The sequence below is a fragment of the Psammomys obesus genome, unplaced genomic scaffold, assembly GCF_907164565.1.
Source record: "Psammomys obesus unplaced genomic scaffold, mPsaObe1.curated_primary_1811, whole genome shotgun sequence".
NCBI classification, from domain to species: Eukaryota; Metazoa; Chordata; class Mammalia; order Rodentia; family Muridae; genus Psammomys; species Psammomys obesus.
Genome location: NW_026591086.1, coordinates 5,793,838 through 5,818,588, shown reverse-complemented (window position 1 = coordinate 5,818,588; position 24,751 = coordinate 5,793,838). Strand labels below are relative to the sequence as shown.

The following is a 24,751-nucleotide window of genomic DNA, read 5'->3' as shown; positions in this document are numbered from 1 at the left end:
CTCTGTTTGCCCTGGCTGTCCTGAAACTGTTCTATAGATTGGGATGGCCTCAAACTCAGAGATCCAGCTACCCCTGCCTCCAGAGTGCTGGAATTAAAGGTGTGTGCCATCACGGCCCAGCTAGTTTTGTGGTTCTTAAGGATTTCCTGGGAAAGCAGTTTAAGAGGCTGAAGTCAGTTTAATCTCCTTCCCACCCCCACCCCCGTGTGTGTGTGTGTGTGTGTGTGTGTGTGTACACAAGTGCCCAAGACAGCCAGAAGAGCTGTCTGATCCCCTAGAGCTGGAGTGACAGGTCAGTGTGAGCCACATGATGCGGGTGCTGGGAACCAAACTCAGGTCCTCGGGAACAGCAGCATGTACTCTTTAACTGCTGAGCCATCTTCCCAGCCAGGTTTAGTATCTCCGATAGTTACTATTGTTTCTTTCCTTTTTGCTAAAACAGGTGTCTCTTTGCAGTCCCGGCTGACCTCAAACCCTAGCGCGCTTCCTGTCGATCTCTTGAATGCTAGGATTGTGAGCACATACTACCACACCCAGCTAAACATTTCTTTTCCTTTTATCTTATTTTGTTCTTTTACGTTTTACTTGTGTGTGTGTACGGTGAGTGTGTATGTATGTGTGTATGTATGTGTGCAGACGCACACTACCACACATATAGAGGTCAGATGAACTTGTAATCAGTTCTCTCCTTCGACTACGCGTGTTCAGGGAATCAAATTCAGGAGCCATCTTGCCAGTCTCCAGTTAGATAATATGAGTTGGAGGAAGTAAAATTCCTGGTTACAGTCACTTTTGTAATGTCCAGAGAACCTGGAATCACCCTAATAAAGGACCATTGTGGTGATGGCAGGAGCAGAATGTAGCAGGTGTCACCGTAAACCACACATCCACAAAGATGGGAGCTGAACATACTAGTAACAGACAAGGGAAGCTCGCCGTTCACAGGACTTTGAGAATTCATTTACTCTGACAGGTGGAAACATTTCTGAGAATACAGTTGTTTATCTCTGTTTTTTTATCTATTTCCTGTAACGTAGTGATCATGGGAACATTTAAAAACAAACAAACAAGCTGGGTGTGATGACATACACCTGTAATCCCAGCACTCGGGGGAAGCAGAGGCAGGCAGATCTCTGAGTTTGAGGCCAGCCTGATCTTCAAAGCAAATCCAGGACAGCCGAGGCTACACAGAGAAACCCTGTCTTGAAAAACCAAACCAACAGAACAGACAAAACTGTTGAGGAGTTGGTGGTGTAGAGCCTGTCATGTATAAAGCCATGGTTTGAATGCCTAGCACCAACAAAGCCAGAAGACAAAAATAGGGAGTGGGTAGGCTGGAAAGATGGCTGAGTAGTCAAGAGCACTTACCGCTTTTGTGGAGGACCCAGGTTCGGTTCCCAGCCCCTCGTGGCAGCTCACAACCATCTGTAACTCCAGCTCCAGGAGATCTGATGTTTCTTCTAGCCTTCATGGCCCACTGCTTAAATTTGGTAAACATGAACCCAAGCAGCGTGTACACACACACACACATAATACATACATACATATATACATACATACGTGTGTGTATATATGTATAAACGTCTGTATCCCAGCCATAGAGAGAGAGGCCTTCTATCAATCCCCAGCATTGAAAAAAGTAAGAATGTGGCCAATGCTCACATCTCACATGCCTGTGGTAGGAGTTTTTTAATATATGAACTCCAGGGACAAGGTTGGAGCTTCGTGCGTAAGTCTGTTTGCTCTGGAGATGGGGATGGCTGCAGTAGAATTGCAGAGGGAGCTGAGGGGTCCGGAGGACGTTGTGTGTTAGCTGCCATGTGAGCCATTTTCTGTTCTTCCTTAGAGTGCAGGGAGGTGCTGCTGCCGCTCCTGACAGACCAGCTTAGTGGCCAGCTGGACGACCACTCGAGCAAACCCGACCATGAGGCGAGCTCACAGCTTCTAAGCAACATACTAGAGGCGCTGGACAGGAAGGATGTGGTGAGTCCAGTCATCCTCGATGGCCTGGGACTATCTATGCTGGTCCCTTTGCACCCAGCGGAAACTCTGTGGCCTTCCCCAGCTCAGGCAGTGTAGGAGCACTGAGGTGATAGAGCAAGCTGTGTCTGTTTTCACTAAACACGATGTGCCTCACATTAGGTTGAGCTACAAGCAAAGAGACTTTGCATTTGGGTGCCTCAGGGGATCTATTTTCCTAATTGGCTTAGCACTGAGGTCACTGGCAGTGCTCTTACAGACTCCAAGTTGGTCAGCTGTGGCAATGCACACTTTAACCTCAGCACTCAAGAGGCAAAGGTAGGCAGATCTCTGAGGCTGAGGTCGGACTGATCTACCTAGTGAGTTCCAGCCCAGCCAGGGATATTTGGTAAAGACCTCACTCGTTTCAAAAACTAACCAGACAAGCAAATAAATCTCTAAGTTCACAGGCTGGGAAGATGTCTCAGTGGGTAAAGAGCTTGCCGTGCAAGCATGGCGACCTGAATTTAGATTCCCTAGCACACATGTAAAATCTGGGCATGGTTGCACATACATACATGTAACCCAAGCACTGTTATCCAGAGATGGGCATACTCCCAGGACTCACTAGCCAACCAGTCTACCCAAAATAGTGATCGGATCTGTAGATTCAATGGGAAACCCTAACCTAGCGAATAAAGTAGCTAGAAAATGCAAGGCACTGGCGTCCACACACACACACACACATACACACACACACACACACGAACAGGTAAACATGTATGCTCACACTTGTGTGTGCCCACCCAAAACTTAAAGAAAGAAAAGAACTAGTTTCTGCTGAGACCCACTGAGGTGATCTTCCCGCCGAGACCTCTTGAGCTTCCGCGTTGCGGTTTTATCTTCTCTGACATTGTTACCATCTCTGGAGCCCATTAGAAATGCTTTTATTTTTGGTATTCTCTGTGAGCTAGCCCCCCAGCCCCGCCTCTTGGAAAGCAGAGCTGAGGCTGCCTGGATTTCCTGTGTCTTGTGTGCAGGACCCTCTGGAGATTCTGGGAACTGTCACAGAGCATGTCCTTTTGAACACTGGTGGTACAGGAGAAAAAGAACCTCTTCCCAAACTACACTCTGTGTCCATTGACGGTTCCCACAGGCCAGGAAACCACTGGTGCTTTTTGGCCTGTGCTTCTCAGCAGTATCGTTAGAGTCTACTCTGCCAAAGGCCACAGGTCTCACCCCCACCTTTTACTGGACTAGGTCAGCCATGGGCTCAGCAGCCCACCTAATCCCCAGCTTGCCATGCCTTTCGGTGCTTCTGTGTTTCTTCCATGCCAGCCTTGGCCCCGGAAGCATGTGAACGTGCCATAGTTTTCCCTGATTAAGCCCGAAACTTGTCTTTCCATAAGCCCAGTCATTCATGCACTCTTTGTACAGTTCATTTGATATTTATTGGTGATAGATCATCCTTCCCCTTTTTATCCTTACAGAAACGTTGAAAACATTTTCCAGTAGTGCTGACTGAGATTTGGAATTTGGTTCCTAACCAAGCACTTGGTAGCGAATAAAAGATGGGACCAGGCATGTCATATACGTAGCCTTTTTCTTTTAAAAGTTCCTGTGGCAACACATACAAGGCCTGTACAGGTTCAAGCCAGGCAGGGTCCCAGCACTGAGAGGGCCAAGTAGCCTATAGCCTCTTAACCCTAACCAGGAAGCTGCCTGCCATTGATATCACTGGCAAAGGAGAAATGGATACCCTGAAGCCGAGTGTAACATCAACTACGGGAAGGGAAGGAATCAGAGTGTGCAGATGTGTTTAATGCTGTGTGGTGATCACCCCGTTGAGTCCAGTAGGAGCACTGTTACCCTCCTGCTTTCACAGTGAAGAGAACTGAAGGTCCGTGAAGTGGAACAATGGCTCAGAGTCACATGTGTCTGCTAGAACATTGAGTCCTAGAGCAATGATTCCCCGTACCACACCACAGAGTAGGAGGGCGTAAACAACAGCAGTTTACTTCCTGGAAGTCCTAGAAGCTGGAAGTCTGAGGTTAGGGTGTCAGCATGGTTGGGCTCTGGTGAGGACACTCTTTAAGGCTTGTGGATGGCCGTCCTCTCCCTGTGTGCTCTCGTGGTCTCTACTCCATGAATTCGTAAGCAAAAGACAGAGAGCATAAGAGCAAACGCACACATTCCCCTTGGTGTCTCTTCTAACAAGGGCACTAATCCCGTCAGATCAGGGCCCCACCCTTGTAACTTTAATTACGTTCCAGAGGTCCTCTAGGGCTTTAACATTTGTCCTGAGAAGGAGTCATAAACATTTACTGCTCAGCAATAAATTTAATGATTGATTTTTTTTTTTTTTGGGTGGTCTTTTTTTCTGGTGTGTGTGTGTGTGTGTGTGTGTGTGTGTGTGTGTGTGTGTATTGCCCTTATAAAAAATCAGTGAGAACTTTGTGCTTTTTTGTCACTTCCTGTGCTTGTGCCTGGCTGTCCTGGGTACTGGGCATCTGCTCAGCTCAGCATCATTAGCTGGGGATGTCACAGCCGTGCTTCTCCTGCAGGGCCCCACATCAGCACATATTCAGCTGATCATGGAGAGGCTGCTGAGAAGGATCAACCGGACCGTGATTGGGATGAGCCGACAGTCTCCTCACATCGTGAGTCTCTCCTGGTAGCCCACGCTGAGGGAGCGTGGTCTCACCCTGTTCTGCCGGTGGTTCCACACTGAACCCGTGTAGGCCCCCTGTATCACAGTTATAACAGATAAGCGTATCTCAGCTTCTGTATGAGCTTCTTGGTTCATGAGGCCCCTTTAGTTGATGGAAAAAGGCAGATGCCATAAATAGTAAATAGTGATCAGTGTGAGTTTTAGAAAGGCCAGTGCCCTGTCCATCATACCTAGTTGTCAATAAAGGGCAAAACTGAGACCAGAATAATGATGGAAAACTAAATGGTGTCATGATTGCACCAAAAGCTGAGGATAGATCTTAATTAGAGGACTGTTCTATACGGTCCGAAGACTGACCTAAGATAGCCATACTTTTGATCTTGAATGTTTGCCTTATTAAGAATAAATAGCAAGAAATAGAGAGTGAGAATCAGCATCAGACAACTAGCAAGAGACCATCACATCGAGAGGTTACAGCATCCAGCAGAGGTGACTGGAGTGGTCCAGTTGAGAGAGCGAGCAAAGGTTACGTGAAGTAGGAGGCTCACAAGCATCCAGCAGCAATTAGCTGGTGAAGTTGAGACAGTCAACTTGGAGCTCTCCGAGAAAATGAGCTTCCTCTCCATGTCTGAGCTTCCTGTGGCTGAGCTTCTGGCTTCATGTTCCCTTTGCAGCCATTTCTATATCATGTGGTAAACAGGAGTAATCCCTGTTGGAAGGACTTTGTTTTCCAGCTGTTCTCAGGGGCCCAGGGTTTATTTTTTAAATTTCACTTATTTATTTTGTGTATGTGTATGTGGAAGAAGGCACACGTGTGCCATGCATGATGCACGTATGGAGATCAGAGAACAACCTTTAGGAGTCATTTCTTTCCTCCCATTGTGTGAGTCCCAAGGATCAATCTGAGGCTGTCAGTCTTGGCAGCAAGTGCCTTTACCTACTGAGCCATCTCACCAGCCCAAGGATACAAGGTTTTTTAACAGCCATAGCTGTTTGTTGTTTTTCTGTCCCCCGGCACAGAGTTGGGGGCACAGACAGCGTGCCCCAAGCAAAAGGGTTTTTGGAGAACACTTGAAACAAACAGGCCAAGGTCTAGGCAGTATTGTGTGTTTGTGGGTTCATCTCAGTGTCCAGAATGGCATCTGGCAGGTTTTATATACTAGTCATTTTTAGCTGAAATGATGAGCATTTCTTTGAAACTTGGGAAAGTATGCTGAAAAGCTAATAGGCCTGCCCTTTACTAACTAGGCGGTGTAAAAATAAGCATGTTCAATGGACATTCCATCATGGTAACGACCGTTTACAGATTTAAAGGAAAATTCTCATGCACTTGAGTCACACAAACGTGAGAGGGGAAAATACATGAGGTACAGATGAATGAGCAGTCAAGTGTAAGTAATGACTTGTCACATTGTAAATGAATGATTAAAATCATGTTACACTTCTACAATCGAGTATGTGTGCATGTCTATATACGTGTATGTGTTTATTGTGTGTGTCTGTGTGTATACATATGTATTTGTGTGTGTGTATGTATGTGTGTGCAAGATGAAACCAAGGGAGTTTACAGGTAGGACTTTGACTATATGATAAGCCCCTTACCTTTCTGTCAAGGCACTGAAGCTTTTTGAATTAATATAAATTGAAAAGCAAATAAATTGTTTGGAGAAAATTATTTGTCTTTCATTTGGTTCTATACCTACACGGTAAATGTCAAATGAAATGAAGATTTCTATATGAAAAATTAAATGCCAGAGCAGCCTAAAGAAAACAAATGGATATGTACCTGATCCTATAAGAAATGGATCCTTGAGTTTCTAAATATTAAAAAAGGAGGGGAAAAAAACTAGATTTTTTTTTTCCTGATAAAAATGTGGCCCCTATATTTGAAAATAGGTATGTAAAGTCAAGGTCACACACCACATGTAAAGTCACTGATAGACTTACTGTACAAAGACTATTGTAAGCCAGTAATAACATAATGTTTAATTAAATTCACAAAGAATACGAACAGACAGGATGGAGCATAGCTCAGTTGAGAGAAGGTGGGCTTGGTGGGCACACGGTTCTGGGTTTGATCCCCAGCACTGAATCAACCAACATGGCTATCCATGCCTGTCACCCAGCACTAGGGAGGTGATGACAGGAAGATCTGAGATTAAGATCATCCTCTGTTACATAGGGAGTTGGAGATGAGCCTGGGTACCAGCAACCTTTTCTCTAGAATACAAATAAAAAGGGAAATAAAATGACCAAAACCGTATGGAAGAAATGTTTAATTCAGACCAGAAGTATTGCAAATTAAACAAAAGTGAGATCAAATTCAAAATCCAGAGTAGGCAAGAGCCCAGAGACACAAATAGCAGTTGACTATTGTATAAATGCAGAGTGTAGGATAATTTGTAAAATATGTCCAAAGCTTAATACAGTTTACACTGCTTTACGGGGAGGAAAAATAAGCAGTTGATGTAAAGAGTCTAAGACAGACATTCAGGGGGACATGTAGAGTGGCGTCTCCTTCCCTCCGAAGCGGGGCTATATTTTATCGTCTCTGTGGGAAAGTCATTTACAGTTGTGTGGCCTTGGTAATCACATGAGTGCAAAGGTAGTCCATTTGTACTGTGGCTAGAAGACGAGGTCTGTGACCGAGGTTTGTGTAGCTGAGGGAAGAACACCCTGAACAAGTAACTCGGGCCTCACAAGTAGACATTACAGGCATCGCGGAGCTGTCCATCCCTTTCTTGGAGTTCCATGCGGTTCACAGACTGGATGTAACTGTCCAAAGGGTTCAGGAGTCAGAGAAATGGCATGCAGGGGTTCCCATTCTCCTCCTACTCCTTCCTCCTCAGCATTGCTGCAGGTTAAGTATCCCTTATCAGAAATACTTGGGACCAAGGAATTTCAGAATTTGGAGTTTCGGGGTATTTTGGACTATTTGCATGGATTTTACTGATTGAGCATCTCCAGCCCCTAAACCCCACATCCAAAATGCTTCAGAAATCTAAATCTACCCCAGGCACTTCAGATGGTCCCTGACAGATGTTTGGCTGGCACCTTCTGTTTTCCTTCTGTTCTTCTCCCACCTTCCAGCCTTTAGATTCGACTCATCTGTGTACACCAGACACTGTCCTAAGAGTTTCTCTTCAGCTCTGCCCCAACTGGGAACTCAGAAGCCATGAAGTAGTCACCTGGTTGAGATCCTTAACACACCTAGACTAGCATTTCTCAACCTGTGGCCCCTTTGGGGTCCAACAGCTCTTTCACAGGGGTCTCCTAAGACCATCTGCATATCAGATATTTACATTGTGATTCATAACAGTAGTATATTCATAATAACAGTTACGAAGTAGCAGTGAGAGTAATTTTATGGCTAGAGAGGTCACCACAGCATGAGGAACTGTATTGAGGGGTTGCAGCGTTCAGAAGGCTGAGAACCAGGGCTGTAGACCTAGAGGATTCCAAAAGTCACAGCTGTTTGTGGGATGCCCAAGGTTCTAGGTTTTCCTGCCTCACACTAGAAGGTGCTTGAAGCAGCAAAGCACATGCCTTTGGACCTTTGGAAGTAATGTTTCCAGTTCCAAGTGTCTTGGTATCTAGAGCTCAGTGGCTAAGAAAGCTCAAAATCCACGATGCCCAAAGTCTGTCTTCATCAGTTACTCTAAGGAACCTTGACTGTGCTTTCTTCCCTTGCAGGGCAGCTTTGTGGCTTGCATGATCGCCATCTTACGACAGATGGAGGATGGCCACTACAGCCACTACATCAGCACCTTCAAAACCAGACAGGACATCATTGTAAGTTGCCTGCTCAAGGTCTTGGCAGCACCTGAGAGAGAGAGAGAGAGAGAGAGAGAGAGAGAGAGAGAGAGAGAGTGGAGACAGTTCTTGTCTAGTAGCCCAGCACGACCTCAAACTCATGATCCTCCTGCCTCATCTCCTGAGTACTGCAAGATCCATCTGAAGATTTCTTGCATTTAATAACCAGTAATTGAAGCTGAGCATCATGAACTCAGGCTCCCTGTCCAACCACCGCAGTGAGAATGGCTGTAAGGGCACAAAAAGGAGAGCTGATGACTACTTCAGCCTGATAGAATTTAAATAAGAGTTCAACACCCACACCAAATGATTGTCGCGTGTGGACTTAGTGTGGGCTCTTCTGAAGCACTTAGACATCTTTTTTTTCCCTGAAAAGTTTATATCTCTCTTAAGGTGGTATTGGTTCCTTGCACCATGCACGGTTGAACATCAGTCTAGGTTACATAAGACTCTGTCTGAAAATTAATGATATACATATATCATGTATGTATGTATGTATGTGTGTATATATATATATATATATATATATATATATACACACAATATATGTATATATTATATATAGAGAGAGATAGGTAGATAGTTGATAGATGGATGGATTGAGGGGGCCATTCTGTCTTTTCTAGTACTACAGTGTCCTTTTCTTCATGGGACTGTATACACAGAGTTTGAGAAGTAAACACTAGATATTCTTTCCAGCAATCCCAGTGGAAAAAAGTCTAAATTTAACTAAGTAGCGAAAATGGTTTCAAAACCTTTTAAGTTTTGGTTTTTTTAGCCTGACGATTCTATTTCTGAGTTACTTTTTGCCCACATCCTCCTTGGGATGAGACCAGCCATTTTTACCACTCTGTGTTCTGTGTGCTTGTGTTATTACTTATTGGAGTTCTCACAAGCTACTGTGATACAGCCTGTCCTGCTTCTGTGACACTTTTCTTCACTTTTCTTCTTCTGTTCTAACTAGTCAGGAAGATGTGAACTAAGATCTGTAAAACAAGTTGATGACTTGGGGTTGAAGAGAGGATATTGATTGGCCTTGCAGAGGACCCAGGTTTGATTCCCAGCATCGACATGACAGCACACAACCATCTCTAACTCTAGTTGTAGGGGATCTCACACCAGCTTTTGACCTCCATGGATACCAGGCATACATGTAGTGTACAGATATGCACGCAGACAAAACCTCCATACACATGAAATCAAAAGGCTTTGATTAAAATGATTGTTAACCACATTTGAAGTTCAAGAGATATATTCAGACAGTACACAGCAGAGGACTAAAGAGATAGGGTTATAAACATGGAATCTATGTCCCTTAGTCTTGTTTCCTATTTTCTGTGGCCATTTAGTTTTTCTCAGCCTTATGGAACCATCTGTAAAATAATATTGTGTCTCTGTTTTTTATTAGAGAATCATGCTGTGAAACATAACTCATAGGCCATGGATGCTGTTGCTCCCCAATAATCACAACACTTGGGAAACAGACACAGGAGGCCAAGTTTAGATTACATCATGTCTCATGATACCAAAACACAAGCTAGGTCAAATTACACGACAGTTATATATAAGAATGCATTGTTTGTAATAACTTTATGGGAAAGGGCACAACTATGGGACTGTCAATGTGTTATCCCAACATTGGTGTCCTTCTGTCCGCTTGCTGAAAGAAAGGCTGTGAGGGAGCTCGTTTCCAAATCATTCCTCTGTTGTTCTCCACAGGACTTCCTCATGGAAACCTTCATTATGTTTAAGGATCTAATTGGAAAGAATGTGTATGCCAAAGATTGGATGGTCATGCATATGACACAGAGCAGGTGAGACAGCCCATGGCCATTCTGGGGGCGCTTGACCTCGAATGCCCTCATCTGCTGTGCATACATGACGTGCCGGTAAATCACTTGTAAAGAGGTTCTTCCGCCACTCCTGACCCCAGTGTGTGCACTTGGAAACTCCCTGTTACTGGACTGTTAATTCCTTCCCATTTGCTGTCTCTGCTTGCATAGGTTAGTTTCCTCACCATCCTCACATTAATCCCCACTGGCCATCAGTCCTGCATGTCCTCTCTGTGGCTCCCTGTGAACCCCTCATGCTGATCTTCAAAGCCCTGCCTGCCTTTCCAGCCACATCCTCCCTATGCATGTGTCCCGTGCACCCATCAGACTTCTGGTTCCTGGTGTCCTCTCTCTCTCACACTGCTTCCTCTGCCCGCCATGCCTTCTCCATCGTCTCTGGAAGTCAGGCATTCTTCCAGGCACAGGGTCCTTCTGAAACATCACCTCCAGTGGAAACTCTGTCCCCAGCTGTCACCACTCTAGAGTAGTACAGCTTGAGAGAATGGGACCTACCTGTTAATGACTAAAGTCTCACTCATAGCCAGCTTCATTCAGAGCCTCAGACACTTCATACTCTGAGGGTTAAGAAAGGTCCCATAGCCTGGCTCCATGGTGCATACCTGTAATCGCAGTGCTCAGGGAAGCAGAGGCTGGTGGATCTCTGTTGAGTTTGAGGCCAGCCTGTTCTACAGAGTCCGGGACAGCTAAGGCTACACAGAGAAACCTTGTCTCAGAAAAAAAAAAAAATCACATGAGTAAAGATTTTATGAGTTCAGGCTGCCTATAATAACTAGGACAAGCTGCATGTGGCAAAAACATGTTTTTCCATAGAAGCAAAGCATAGAAAGGATAGGTTAAACATTTAGTCGAATAACAATAGCAAGCAGTAATGAGTAATCGAAAGCAAGCTCCCTCTCATCCAGTACACCCCGGGGGGGGGGGGGGGGCACAAAAGCACATTCCAAGAACGATTCTGTGTTTTGAAGAAACTGAGGTCGAAATACTCTTGTCCTATTTTCTTGGAGTGTTCACACAAGCACTCAAAATTCTCCTCACAGGACTCCCATCCTGGACTGCATTCCAGTACCAATACACAGCCTTCCTGAAATGGCTATTGTTTGTTTGTTTGTTTGTTTTCTTTCTCCCTTCTGATTTCCTATGTCTCTGGGAAACCCTAACATAGAACGCAAGCAGAAGTCTAAGTGCAGTGGACCCACTGTTGGGCTGTGCTATCCTTAAGACCAGGGCTTAGGTTTTGAGCATGGCACCTATTTCCGTACCTTAGAATTGTTACCTAGCAACGGACGCTTGTCAAATAGACAGGAAATGAACTGGCTGTATATAATACTGCATTGCAGGGTGTTATAGCTTTAGAATGGTGCTAGTGAGCCACCTAAGCCAAATCAGTATGAGCGCTGTCAACTTTCTATGGTCCCGATAGTCGGAAAGTCGATTCCCAGTTACACAGCAGCTTTAAGAAAAATTTCATGAGAACACTGACCTGTGAAGGTAAGTGTCGGGGCAGTGTGCAAGCCACCTGCTCTGGGGCTCAAGAGCCCGGACGTGCGGTCTCTGTTTCATCCTCGGTTAACTTGTGCTATAGCCCTCAAGCTCTTACAGACCTTGAGAGAAACAGTTTCTCCGTCTCCTCCTGTACACTGTGCTCTGTAGACACCATTACGCTATACTGACTTTCCCAGCCAAGCCCAGGAGCACTCGGCTTCATGTCCAGACTAGGTGGGGAATCATCTCCAGGACACAGGGTTGCCTTCTTCATGTGCTCTCTCCTCCCCAGAGTTTTCCTCCGTGCCATCAACCAGTTTGCTGAAGTTCTCACGAAGAGTTTCATGGACCAGGCAAGCTTTGAACTTCAGGTAAGCACCCTCCCATCTGGAAGAATGCTTTGTAGCAAGGAGGCTGCGTCAGCTGTGAAAAAGGAAATGTGGGCAAATGCTGTCATAGAAAGTATAGCTAAGTGAAAATACAGACGCCTGACCCTCAGAGGTTCAGTCAACGAGCACCAGTGGCAAGCCTGCGTCTCCAGCCAGTGCTGAGCCTTCGTACTGTGTCTCTATGGGTGATGGACCCATGGTGATGTTTAACGTGTGCATTTTGGCACAGCAGCGACAGTGAACAGTAAAACAACAATTACAGCAGAATAATGAAGTGCTGTGAACTAGAGTCAGTAGAACAATTACAACAGAATAGTGAACGTTAATGTGGGCTAGGATGGTTTCAGACCACAGTAGACCACAGGTCCTGAGAATTCAGGAAGCCAGGCTGCGGCTAAGGGAGCCTCTCCTGTCCTTGCCTTCCTGGTTAAGGTTTTGTGTTGATTCTGTCCACACAGACAGGGGCGCACGTGTAAGTAGTTTTGTAAGCATACTGTCACTGCTATGTGAGTATCTGCAAGCCAGGTGGTGGGGCACACCTTTAACTCCAGCTCCCAGGAGGCAGAGGCAGAAGCAGGTGGGTCTCTGAGTCCAGGGCAAGCCTGTCAGCGTAGTGAGTTCTAGGTCAGCCAGGGCTATAATAAGACCCTGTGTTCAAAAATAAAATAGAACAAAACAAAGCCAGGTAACCGGTAGCTTCGTCTTCATGGGACAAATAAAAAGATATTTATGTGGCACCCAGCAGTTCCTGGTGAGGGTACACCAGGTCCCTGCTCTTGAGGGGATTTAAGTTCAGGGAGCATTTTCTTGATTGATGTGCTCTTCTAGTTGTGAGCTTTTTGTTTTTATCTCAAACCTTTAAGCGAGGAAGTCATAACTGGAGGAGGCTACGTAAGCTTATATATGAACTGATATATCGTATACATGTACACAGACAAACCAAAGCAGAAACGAGCCCTGTAACTCTTTACTGACCCATTTGTCTACTTCCATTACTTTTTCCACAACCTATGACTTCTTTCCAGTGATGTCCAACATTTTTCATATTTTTAGTAGCCGAATGTCGTTCATTACGCTGCTGGCCTCTGATGTCAGAAATAAATCCTTCTTAAAAACGTTCAGGTTGTTTCTATTTTGTTGTTGTTGTTACATTAAATAGCTGTGAGGGCCTTCTTCGGTTGAAACTTTAACTAGCCAAAGGGGGTGGGAGGGACTCAGGAAAGCATTTACAAGTTCAAGGTTTGGAGGAACTGGAGGGCTCTTGATACATACTGCCAAGCCACCTGCTATAAATAGGTACATTTCTTGGCAGTACGTCTCCTGTGCCCCCAGGGGAAAGAAAAGAAAATAATAAAGTTTGGATTGTTTTTCCAAAGCTTAATATTAAGTCTCAAAACTTTCAGCAGTGAATAATTGGAACCCCAGAAGGAACAAGGAGTCCTGTGGGTTTTAGTTGGGGTTTTTACAGCGCGACTCTCCCACGTTGCGGGTGTCTTCTCTGGATCCTCACTAGTGTGATTTTCTGTTTTTGCTGTGCCCGTTTGATGCTCCCTGGGAAGCTGTGGAACAATTACTTCCATTTGGCCGTAGCTTTTCTCACCCATGAGTCTCTCCAGCTTGAAACTTTCTCAGAGGCCAAGCGCTACAAGATTGTGAAAAAGTAAGTGTCCTCGAAAGTCTTGGGTGATCACTGAAGGGGCTCCGTCTGTTTGTGTTCAACAGTATTTATGTTGTCATAGAAATGACAGGGACTTGCTCATGTTGTTGGTTTAGTGTATTATCCCTCAATAGAAGCAAGATTCCTCCGGGGCCATGTTGTTTTTCTTAAGGTAGCTCCAGCCTCTCCTCAGTCACCTCATGCATTTGTGGGAGTCTGTGCCCTTACCCGGGATCTTCTGCCACCTGCTGTCAGTTGGCCAAAATTGCAGGCATAGTGCCTTCTTACTTTTTGCAAAAGAAATGGGGAAACTTAGGTATAATCTAAAACTGTCCTCTGGATTCATGGCTTAGATTTCAACATGGAATTATATTCAGGAGTGACAAGAAGTTTGGTGACATGTGTCACTGCTTTCCCTTGGGTCTGTTTCAGAGTTTGTTGAAAGCCTGTGAGCTCAAAGGCTGTCATTGGGAAGCAGCCTGAATTTATTGAAGACTTCGACATTTTAGCCCTGTTTCCATTTGCTGTGAATGTGGGAGACTAGACAAATTAGTTAACATTCCTCAACCTGTGGTTCTTTCCCCCCTCAAAAAAAACCCCACAAAAAACCAAGGTTGATAACTAAGGATTAAGATTTACAGACTATTTTAAAAGATACAATGTATGGCCTGTTTTGTAGATTTCCCTAATGTGTAAATGATAAGAAATTCTTTCCTTTTCAAGAAGGAGCCTTTGATCTCATGCTTTAAAACATCTTAAGTAGCGATAGAACCTCTTTGAAGGAGGGATTTGATTTGGGTTAAGCAGCTACAAATGAAGATAATTGCTTACAAGTTAGAAACACATACAGAGGGGGAAGGGGGAAAAGGGCGGAAGAGGGGAGGAAGAGATAGAGACAGGCGAGCCAAGGGATGGTGGGGAGCTGGGTGTGGTGGTACAAGCCTATAATCCCTGCACTCAGAAAGGGTAGACAAAAGGATCGGGGGTTCAAGGCTAACCTTGGTAACAGAAAATTTTATGCCACCTTGAGTAACATGAGGCTCTCTTAAAAAAAATAATTTTAGTTAAGTATTGATTCTGGTTTTTTGTCAAAGAAAAATAGACTATGGATATAACCCATGTAAAAAATATATGTGCATATGAGCAGGAATAAAATTTGAGAAGTAAAACAAATTATATTATAATTAGAGATTATGACTATATCATATTATAGTTATAGTCATATTTCCTCATGCTTGTTTTTAGTAGAAATCAGCCTATCATATGCCAATAAATAGACATTGTTGGTTGTAGGTATCAGGCTAAAACCTGATACCTAGTCACCTAGGGTTACCTGATATTAATAATGAAATTAAGTTAACTATTGTTATTCACATGGAATGGTAAGGGAATTTTAAAATATGACTCAAAAAATTCTGGCTTCTGAAGGTATTTCCAGTGAAGAATTTGAAAAAAAAAAAAATAATGTTGGAGGTCCCTAGCATGAGGGGAATAGTGTAGGGCAGAGATTATAGGACCAGGTGTGACCTGTGTTAGCTTCCCAGAAACACTTGCACTTTTAGAATTGGCCCTTACACAGGACAGGGTCCTTACTATGTAGCCCAGGCTGGCCTCAAACTCTCCATCCTCCTGCCTCAGTCTCTCCTGGGAGTACAGGCATACATGGCCACAACCACAAAACTAGTTTTTAAACTTTCTGTGGGTTATATTGTCCCAACCAAGAATGCATGGTCCGGATGACCCCATGAGATCTGTGAGGAGTACTCTGGTGAGGACCGACCTCAGCTGGGGCCTAAGTGTACAGCACAGCCTGTTCGTTACCAGGTGTCATGGTGCCTGATCTATCACGGGCCTCATTTATCTCTTCTCTTGGCTGTTTGTCTCTTTGCTTTGTGGAGACCAGGGCCTCTCCCGCTTTTCTCTGTTGAGTGGTCAGTCGACAGCACCTTCTCGGTTCTCTTTCAGCATTTGACCATTGTCCTCCATGTGACTCAGTTCTCTTTTGAAGCTTCTCTGGGTGCTGACCCTACCTCTTACAGAGCCCCAGCCTTACCTGTGACCCAGGGGATGGGGACTATTACTCCTGTCATTGTGTACTTGGGCTTCCACACCAGCCAACTCTGCATCTACCACCCAAACTGGCCAAAACAACTGACAGGAAATGGCATCTTACATAATGAGTACAGACATTTGTCTTGTCTTTATTTCCAGTGAATCTGATGTAACATATTTACATAACATTTATGTTACATTGGGTATTTTCTTCCTCCTTTTAAGCTTACAGCTGGAGAATTTCATACCCACACATAATGTGTTTTAATCAAATCCACCCCCACTCTGTCCCTACCAATTCCTTCCATGTACCCCCCCATAATACACTTCTCCCTCCCATCTTCTTGTGGTTTTAAAACCCCTCCTGAGCCCACTTAATTTTCCTTGTGTGTGGATGGGTATAAGTCCATCTACTGGAAAATGGTAGTCATTCCTGAAGAAAACCGACACTCTCTCACTCCCAGCAGCCATCGGTTGCCACCAGCCCTTCTGCTAGGGGCGGCACGTGGTGGTGACCCCGTCCTCCCATCCATGCTGGCATTTGGGCTGGCTGAGTCTTAGATCTCCCACACACAGCCATAGTGGGCCATGTGTCATTGACCCTGTCATGTCTGGAAAACATCCTTTCATGGCATTCATCCACTGGCCCTTCTGTGTGGTGCTGGGAATCAAACTCAGGAGCTTGCACGTGGCAGGCAAATAGTCTCTCAATAAACCACATCCCCAGTACTTTGTACTAGATACTCTGAGTCATCGAACTAAGATTATTTGAAGTGCAGCAGAAGCTATGCATAGCTTATGTGCAAAATCGCTATAAGCCAGTTTGTGTGAGGGACTTGAGCAGACCTTGCGGTCTGGGAGGCTTGAGCCAGCCCCTGAGGTGCCGAGGGATTAACTATTTTCATGCAACCCGGTTCCACTGCAAATCCTTCTCTCACGATCTTCTTTCTAGGTACGGGGACATGAGAAAGGAAATTGGCTTTAGGATCCGGGACATGTGGTATAACCTGGGTGAGTGTCTGACCTTGAACATTTGGCCCCTTCCATGATATGTTTTTGGTTTTTTGAGACAGGGTTTCTCTATGTAGCCCTGGCTGTCCAGGACTCCCCTTGTAGCCCAGGCTGGCCTGGAACTCACAGAGATGCTCCTGCCTCTGCCTCCCCGAGTGCTGGGATTACAGGCGGGTGCCACCAGGCTCAGGTTCCTCCATGAATTCTTTCCTTTTCATTTTTGTTCTAAAGGGAAGATTTCCCAGCACAGGTTGCATTGAAAGCACGCACCCATGATGGATTCTTATTTTAACTCTCATAACCCTGAGATTTGTCTGTAAAGTAGACTTGCTCCATAGCCATCATACCTAGGGCATTGATAGTGCATCCCCTGTCATCACGCCATCCCGACTCCATCAGAAGGCAGCACTCTGCCGTTATTACTTGATTGACAGGGTGTGTCCACATGAACATTTTCTTTTCTTATGGGCCCTCTGGAGGAAGATCGTTAGCGTGGGGCTTACAGTGGCGCCATTTTCTTACTTCCTCATTTACTTTCATTCCAGGGCCTCACAAAATCAAATTTATCCCATCCATGGTGGGTCCCATTCTAGAAGTCACTCTGACCCCAGAAGTGGAGCTCCGTAAAGCCACGATCCCCATTTTCTTTGATATGATGCAGTGTGAGTTCAACCTGAGTGGAAATGGCAACTTCCATATGGTAAGAATAATGCAGGTGCTGCGCTTCCTTCCCCGTAAAAGCTAGCTTTTGATTGCCGTCTCTCTAAATGGAGAGGCAGCAGCTTCGATGAAAAACGCGTTTTAAAACTTGTAAACGAATTGGACGTTCGGGTGGGTCTTCTGGCCCAGAGGCTAGAAGAAATCTCTACACTCCATATCTTCCTTAAGTCAGCACTGTCTCAAGAAGCTGAAGAGTTGGCCTTGGTACATCTTTCCACAAAACTGAAGGTGTCATGTGTGACCAGCTGAGGGAAGGGTGCTGTGGGTCCAGCTCCCATCCATCCCTGCTTGCCTTTGAGAGCATTAGTTTGCTCATGCTTTGTCTAGACCTCCCTTTACTTACTTACCGTATACTGCATTAGTGAGGGTTCTTCAGAGGAACGGAATGGATACGCTGAGTACAGATCACAAAATAGATTTATTACCTTGGTTTGCACAATGCAAGCTAGGTAGTGCAGGCTGTCTGCACACTGGAGAAGCTGAGAACCCGTAGCTGCTCAGCCCACAGTGCTGGAGCTTCAGCAGCCCCAATCTAGAGCTGAAGGCCTGGAGGATTCCTGAAGAGCCTCTGGTCTTCAATCCACGTTGGAAGGTCAAAGAAGCTGAGCCCTGTTATACAGCAAAGATGGTGGTAGTCATGGCAACAACAAGTAGTGAAGGCAACAGGAGGGTACATGTACTCCCCAGAAGAGGAAGCAACAGCAGGCAAAGGGTACATCTTTTTACATCTGACTGACCGCCTACTTTTGGGGAGAGTGTTCCTTCTTTATACCCTCACACACCTACTTTTCTCCTCGCTAATTCCCAGCCAGACCAAAGTAATAACCAAGTTGCCTCAGCTTTCACATCCACAACGTCTACAAGGCTGCTAGTACTGAAAGAAGATTCTGTAGCTGTAATGCGAAGCCAAAGCAATCCCATCACTAAGACTCAAGCAAAGAAAAAAAAAAAAGATTGAAGCCCAGGATAGTGAAGTATACCTGTAGTCCCAGCACTGAGGAGTCTGAGGCAGGAGAATTGTCATGAGCTTGTAGCCAGAGAGGACTACATAACAAAATGCTGGGTCATGGACAAAGGAGACAGTGGTCGTCGATTCATTTTATATGCGTAGCAGTAACATCAAGCAGCTTTTCAGGTGTGTTTGCAAATGTAAAGCCAGATACTTTTACACTAACCTGCTCAGGAATGTTTTGCTAAGTGGTAGTGTACTGTTTGAATGGGTGAGATCCATCTACTTCGGAAACAGTTTGCAATTGGAAAGCAGTTGAGCCCGTTCTGGAAGGACTGGCCACTGGCTACCACGTCCTCATCTTAGGATCTGACATTCTCTTGTGAAATTCGGTCTTCTCTTCCAGTTTGAGAATGAGCTGATCACAAAGCTGGATCAGGAAGTGGAAGGTGGCCGAGGAGATGAACAGTACAAGGTGCTTCTGGAAAAGCTGTGAGTATCGCGCAGGCTCCAGCCATCCACCCAGCAGCAGGTCAGCAAGCTCACGGTCACGCCATCACCCAGTGGTCCTCAGTGCTGTGGATGGAATACTCACTGATTGTGTTTACCCAGTGGGAGTCCATGCTTGCGTTTTCCAACCTGCCCGGCCCCGGAGAACAGAGCAGATGGGTGAGAGGAGGAGCTACATACACAGCAGTGGGATCCTGCCCAGGGTCTTAATTATGAAGTTGAGCAAAAGCAGGGCACCTCTAATTGTGGCTGCAAAGCAGCCATTTAAAAGAAGTCAAGGTGGACTTTATACTTAAACGTACCTCACATGCCATCTGAGAACAGAGCAGTTGTCTCTCCGCCATCTTGGTTGCTAGACTCCATGAAAGGCATCATTCCTTCACCTGAGCCCACCTTGTCCCTTCATCTGCTGCCTCCTCTGCTCAGCCTCTGCACACTCAACCTTTTCATACTATACACAGGGTCCTGTAGTATGGTTAAAGGCTTTGGCTATTGGGACTGGCAGGAATAAGTCCAGACCCTCTTTTTTCCCCACGTTCTTTGACCTTGTCTTTGCAGCCAGTGAGATACAATCTCCCCACCTCCCATCTATAAGGGTAGTATCTACTTTTTAGTCTTATTGTTAGAACTAATTGAGTCAGTGTGTCAACATAGTGTCCCTTGCAGAGTTCACGCAACGTGGCTTAGCCAGCGGTGGAACTTGACTGCCTGAGCTCCATCCCTGAGACCCATGTGGTAGGAGAGAACCGACTCCTGAGATCCATCGTCCCTGCCCGCCACACGTGTTCTATAACGTGTATTTATTCACAAATATGCACACAGATTTTTGCTTTACAGATTGACTGCAATTCTTATTATCTAATCATACCACTGTGCAAATGGCTGTGCACATTGGTTTCCCAGGTTCTCTGAACTTTAATAACTGGCCAATTCTGTCACATCTTGGTTCTCCTCAGTGTCACCTGGTTATTCTCCTGTTTGGGAGAAATTTGTTGGACCAGTCTGAGCATGAATATAAGGACCGCCAACTTGGATCTTGTCTCTTAAAGATTCTCTGAGAAGGAGCCAGCATAATGAATACATGGTAGTGGAATAGGATAGTGGAATCGCCTTCGTTTTAAAAAACTACATGTCTTTGTTCTGTTTACAAACAGAATAAAGTGATTTTTTTTTTCATCCTCTTTCCATGAGGTCTCATGACCTTTGAACCCTCGTAGCTTACAGATTTTGAAATTCTGGATTTGTCTGGAAGTGACGTACAGATGAAAACAGACATAAGATTTGGGGGTAGTAGGGTAGTAGTGGTGGCACCTGGTCCCAGCACCCTGGAGGCAGAGGGTGGAGAATCTCTGTGAGATCAAAGTCAGCCTGGGCTACAGAGTGAGTTCCAAGACACCCAGGACTGCATAGTGTGAATCTTGCTTTAAAAACAAACAAACAACAACAACAAAAAATATCTGTTAAGATAGAGCTCAGCAATAAAGCAACTTGCCCCCCCCCCCACTATACACAAGATAAAATACTCATTTAAAAAATCCCTACTCCTTTATGGAGAGATCTTACTTTATTTCCCTTGTTCTTTCTGGATCATTGGCTCTGAAAAGTATGAGTGCATCAATTCCAGCAACTGACAATACTCCTGGGATCTGGACTAATTATTTTTCTTTAATGTTTATTTTAGAGAGAGAGAGAGCTAATGAGTGCAGGTGCCTTCTAAAGAGAACACCAGATTCTCAAGAGCTGTAGTTGTAGGTGGTTGTGAGTTCCCTAAAATAAATACTGAAGAACCAAATCCAGGTTCTCTGCAAGAATAGTGGATTCTCTTAACCACTGAGCCATCTCTCCAGTCCCAAGTCTGGACTAATTCTTCAGACCCATTTCTGTTTCTGAATTTTCTTTTAGTTACCTAAGAAATCCCAAAACTTTGCTCTCCATGGCCCCTGAAGGGAACGGCTGGATCTGAAGTGTAGCCCTAGTCTGCCTGCCCATAGTTCTGCCTCCTATCTGAAGACCCATCCAAATGTCTTCTGGGTTCTTCTGGAGGGCTTCAACCTGGGGTTTCCAGACTTCTTGTTGAATGCTAGGCCCTAGGGAGAGCAAAGACACAGGACGGGTGTTCTTATACAGCTGAGTTAGAATGGTGAGGGTATGTGAACGTTGTAGGCAAGGGTTCTCATTTCTGCAACGTCCACCAAAGAAACTCCTGATCAACTAATGCTCAGAGGACATCTTAGGCTGGAGTTGTGAACAGTGATGGGAATTGACTGGGTCCCCAAGAAAGAGTAAAACTTGAGAAAATAGTAGGTCTAACCTGGACCCTGTTGAAAGTCCTAGAGCACCCTTGGTTCCACAGAGGATGTGTATTATAAGTCTAGAGCCTCTAGGCTGCTAGGACTTGGTTGAGTCTCACAGATGGTGCCAAAGTAGCTCAGTGAACCATGGAAAATTTCTCTCCCCACTCCAGACTCCTAGAACATTGTCGCAAGCATAAATACCTCTCAAGCTCTGGGGAAGTCTTTGCCCTCCTGGTCAGCAGCCTCTTAGAGAACTTGCTGGACTACAGAACCATCATCATGCATGATGAGAGCAAGGAGAACCGCATGAGCTGTACAGTAAACGTTCTGGTAAGGGCCTGGTCCCTGGGCCTGTGGGTGGGCACAGCTAAGCCAGCCCTGCTCCACCAACTCAGCTCTAAGTCAAAAGCGCCTGCCACCTGGAGCATCTTTATGGAGCCCACGTGCTACTCAGTCACACTCACAGATAGTAGGCACAGACCGTCAGGTATCCGGGAACAGGTGCAAAAGGTGCAACCTTGACACTCTAGCCTTTCCCAGAGGCCATCTCCGCCTGGCTCTTGGTCTTACACGCGCTCGCTTTCCTGTTGTGATGCAGTGTTCAGGAACCTGTGCCATGAAATAAGTTAGTCACTTGACAGTAAGACTCTAGCCTTCCCTCTTCTTGGGACAACAGACCTCCAAGGTGTCAGTTGCTATGCATTGCTCTGCTTCATCCCACCTCCCTGACTATCTGAGAAAGAAGTGTCCCAGGTGGCTTCAGGATAAGACACGCACCTGCTGCTCCAATAGAAAAGCTCTCACATTTCTCAGGGGCATGACCTTCATTTCCTCCAACGTCTTTATAACCCATTGCTTCTATGGAGGAGATTCTTAAAGGAGACAATAATGCCTAATTATTGTCTAAGACAATTATGACCTAATGGTGTCTCATTGGAAAAGAGACAGTACTGAAAAGCAGCAGTTGGAGTAGAGATGTTTCATAGTTTGTGTGTGCTGCTCTTCCAGTAGACGTGTTTGGTTCCCAGCACCATGTTAGTTGGATTACAGCCGCCTGTAACTCTAGTTCCAGATGATCTGATGCCCTCTTCTGGCCTCTGAGGGCAAACACACACACACACACACACACACACACATATACATGACGCATTTACATACTTTTTTTCCTTTTTGTTTATTGAGACACGGTTTCTCTGTGTAGCCCTGGCTGTCCTGGACTCACTTTGTAGACCAGGTTGGCCTCGAACACACAGAGATCTATCTGCCTGCCTGCCCCTGCCTCCCTGTGCTGGGATTGCCGACGAACACCACCATGCTTAGTGCTTACTCGTACACTCTTAAAGTTAAAAATAAAGGAGCAATCATGCCTTGGGTATTTTTTGTGTCAAGTTCATCAACAGCCTTTAATTTGTGGTGGTATTTTGTGACCTTCTTTTTGGCAGAACTTTTATAAAGAAAAGAAGCGAGAGGACATATACATAAGGTAAGTGAAGGAAGCGCCTTGGTTTTGTTATTCTTGACATGGGTTTGTGGTGTATTCTTAGACCAGAAAATACTGCTGCAGCAACATTTGCTGCCTTGATAGACTCCTACAAATACAGGATGTGCATAGTAAGCCTCAGGGGGTGAGCTCTCCAGGCAGAGCTGTAGACAAGTACAGTCTGAGGGAGTGTGTAATAGAGTCACATCAGCATTCGAGGGGGGACAGAAGGGACTCAAAGGGACAGAAGGAGAAATAACCCAGGGTGGCACTTCGTCTGAGCACCACGAGTCTCTAACTTGTCATCAACAGAATGCCCAAAGCTTTAACCTCACGATCCAGAGAGGATCAATGCCTAATAATAATAATAATATTAAGAAAACAAAATAGAAGGAGTAAGAAAACCACTGGGCAGGAAGTGGTACTGTGTGTTAGAGAAATGGGAGGGAACAGGTCTATTGTCTAAGAGAAGGGAGGTGTTCCTGTTAGAAGCAGAAGTCCGTGCAGGCTGGGATGTGCTCTGAGAGCTAGCTCACATCCTTGGTGATGAGGGCCTCTTCTCTGCCCCCTTACCAGGTATTTGTACAAGCTTCGAGATTTGCACAGAGACTGTGAGAACTACACAGAGGCTGCCTACACACTCCTGTTGCATGCCGAGCTTCTGCAGGTAAATGAATCCTGTGTAGAAGACTCATGTTGTACGCTATGGGTTCTTTGGGACTACATTCTGCGAACCTCATGATTTGTGTAGGAAAGGACCTTCTTCAAGGGGAATAGTTTATCTAGGAATGTGTTCTTCGTGCGTTCTGGATAAACAAGGTCACATTTCAGATCAAGACTGGGATCAAGACTTGGTCCTTTAAAGCTCCTTAGGGGGCAGGGCACAACTTCTCAGCCTCTGTGATTGACATTCTAATTAAATAAACACATATTGATGCTGTGTGAAGAGATTAGTAAAAGTATAGACAGATGACTTACAAGTGAAGAAACTTCTTGGAGGAAGGACTTTTCCTGTATCTCCCATTGAACCTCTAAATAAAATGATAGTGGGGCCTAATATCAGTGTTTGTCCCAAATCCCAGGTAATTATTTAAAGCCTTGTTCTCCTTTGGATTCCTGAATGAGCATCAGTTTTTGAATGGATAATAACTCAAATTCAACGTGTCAAAACCACAAACTTTTGTTCCCACTCTTTGTTCCTCCCCTTCTCTTTCTGACCGCCTCCATCTACCCAGTCGCTTAGATGATAACCTCATAGACAAATTTCTTTCTTCACCTTTGGCCACTGCCTCTTACATTCTCATCTGTCTGGGATGTGTTCTAAATCCATAAATAATAATAATAATAATTCCTTGTTGCCGTCTGTGTCTAGGCCTCTAGGAAATCTACCTGAAGCTCTATCGTGGCCCCTCACTAGACCTTCTGGTTTCCATCATTAGAACCAACAGCTAGTTTTCTCTTAGATTCTAAAGTGATAGGGTCACGCATCATTCTCAGCAGCCAAACACAAGAGTTCCCGCCTTTCCATTTCCCAAGGAAATCTGTAGCCGTGTTCAAGATTGGGACACTACAGGTTTTTCTGCATCTGTGATGTGTGCCGCCTGTGGATATCACCAGACAATGCTCCCCAGTGACGAGCCCTGTAGGTCTTTTTATTTGTGCTGCCCAGAAAATTAAACTGTCGAGCTGGGCATGGTAGTGCATGCCTATAATTCCAGCACTTAGAAAGCCTGGACAGGGAAGATGGAGGTGGTGACTTCAGGGACAGCCTGTAATCATTTTGAAAGCCTATCTCTCAAAAAATTGAAAGAAAAAAAAAATGATAGAAAAATAAGTTGTCCTAATCTGGTGTAAGGTCTGAAGGGTGGGTCAGCTTTTCTTCCCCAGCTAGCTACTCAGCAGAGACAGGAT

At 45.2% G+C, this 24,751-nt stretch overlaps 1 protein-coding gene across 1 annotated transcript in view; it reads left to right on the top strand.

The window, feature by feature from the left end:
- The window catches only part of Dock5 (dedicator of cytokinesis 5), a 178,461-nt gene that overhangs the window by 126,484 nt on the left and 27,226 nt on the right, over positions 1-24,751 (top strand). The window contains exons 26-37 of the mRNA XM_055609624.1: positions 1,847-1,983; positions 4,524-4,619; positions 8,324-8,422; positions 10,163-10,257; positions 12,071-12,149; positions 13,727-13,827; positions 16,829-16,887; positions 17,433-17,587; positions 18,963-19,048; positions 21,531-21,690; positions 22,803-22,843; positions 23,417-23,507. Of these exons, the coding sequence (XP_055465599.1) occupies positions 1,847-1,983; positions 4,524-4,619; positions 8,324-8,422; positions 10,163-10,257; positions 12,071-12,149; positions 13,727-13,827; positions 16,829-16,887; positions 17,433-17,587; positions 18,963-19,048; positions 21,531-21,690; positions 22,803-22,843; positions 23,417-23,507 (1,199 nt within the window). The remainder of the gene's footprint in view (positions 1-1,846; positions 1,984-4,523; positions 4,620-8,323; positions 8,423-10,162; positions 10,258-12,070; positions 12,150-13,726; positions 13,828-16,828; positions 16,888-17,432; positions 17,588-18,962; positions 19,049-21,530; positions 21,691-22,802; positions 22,844-23,416; positions 23,508-24,751) is intronic.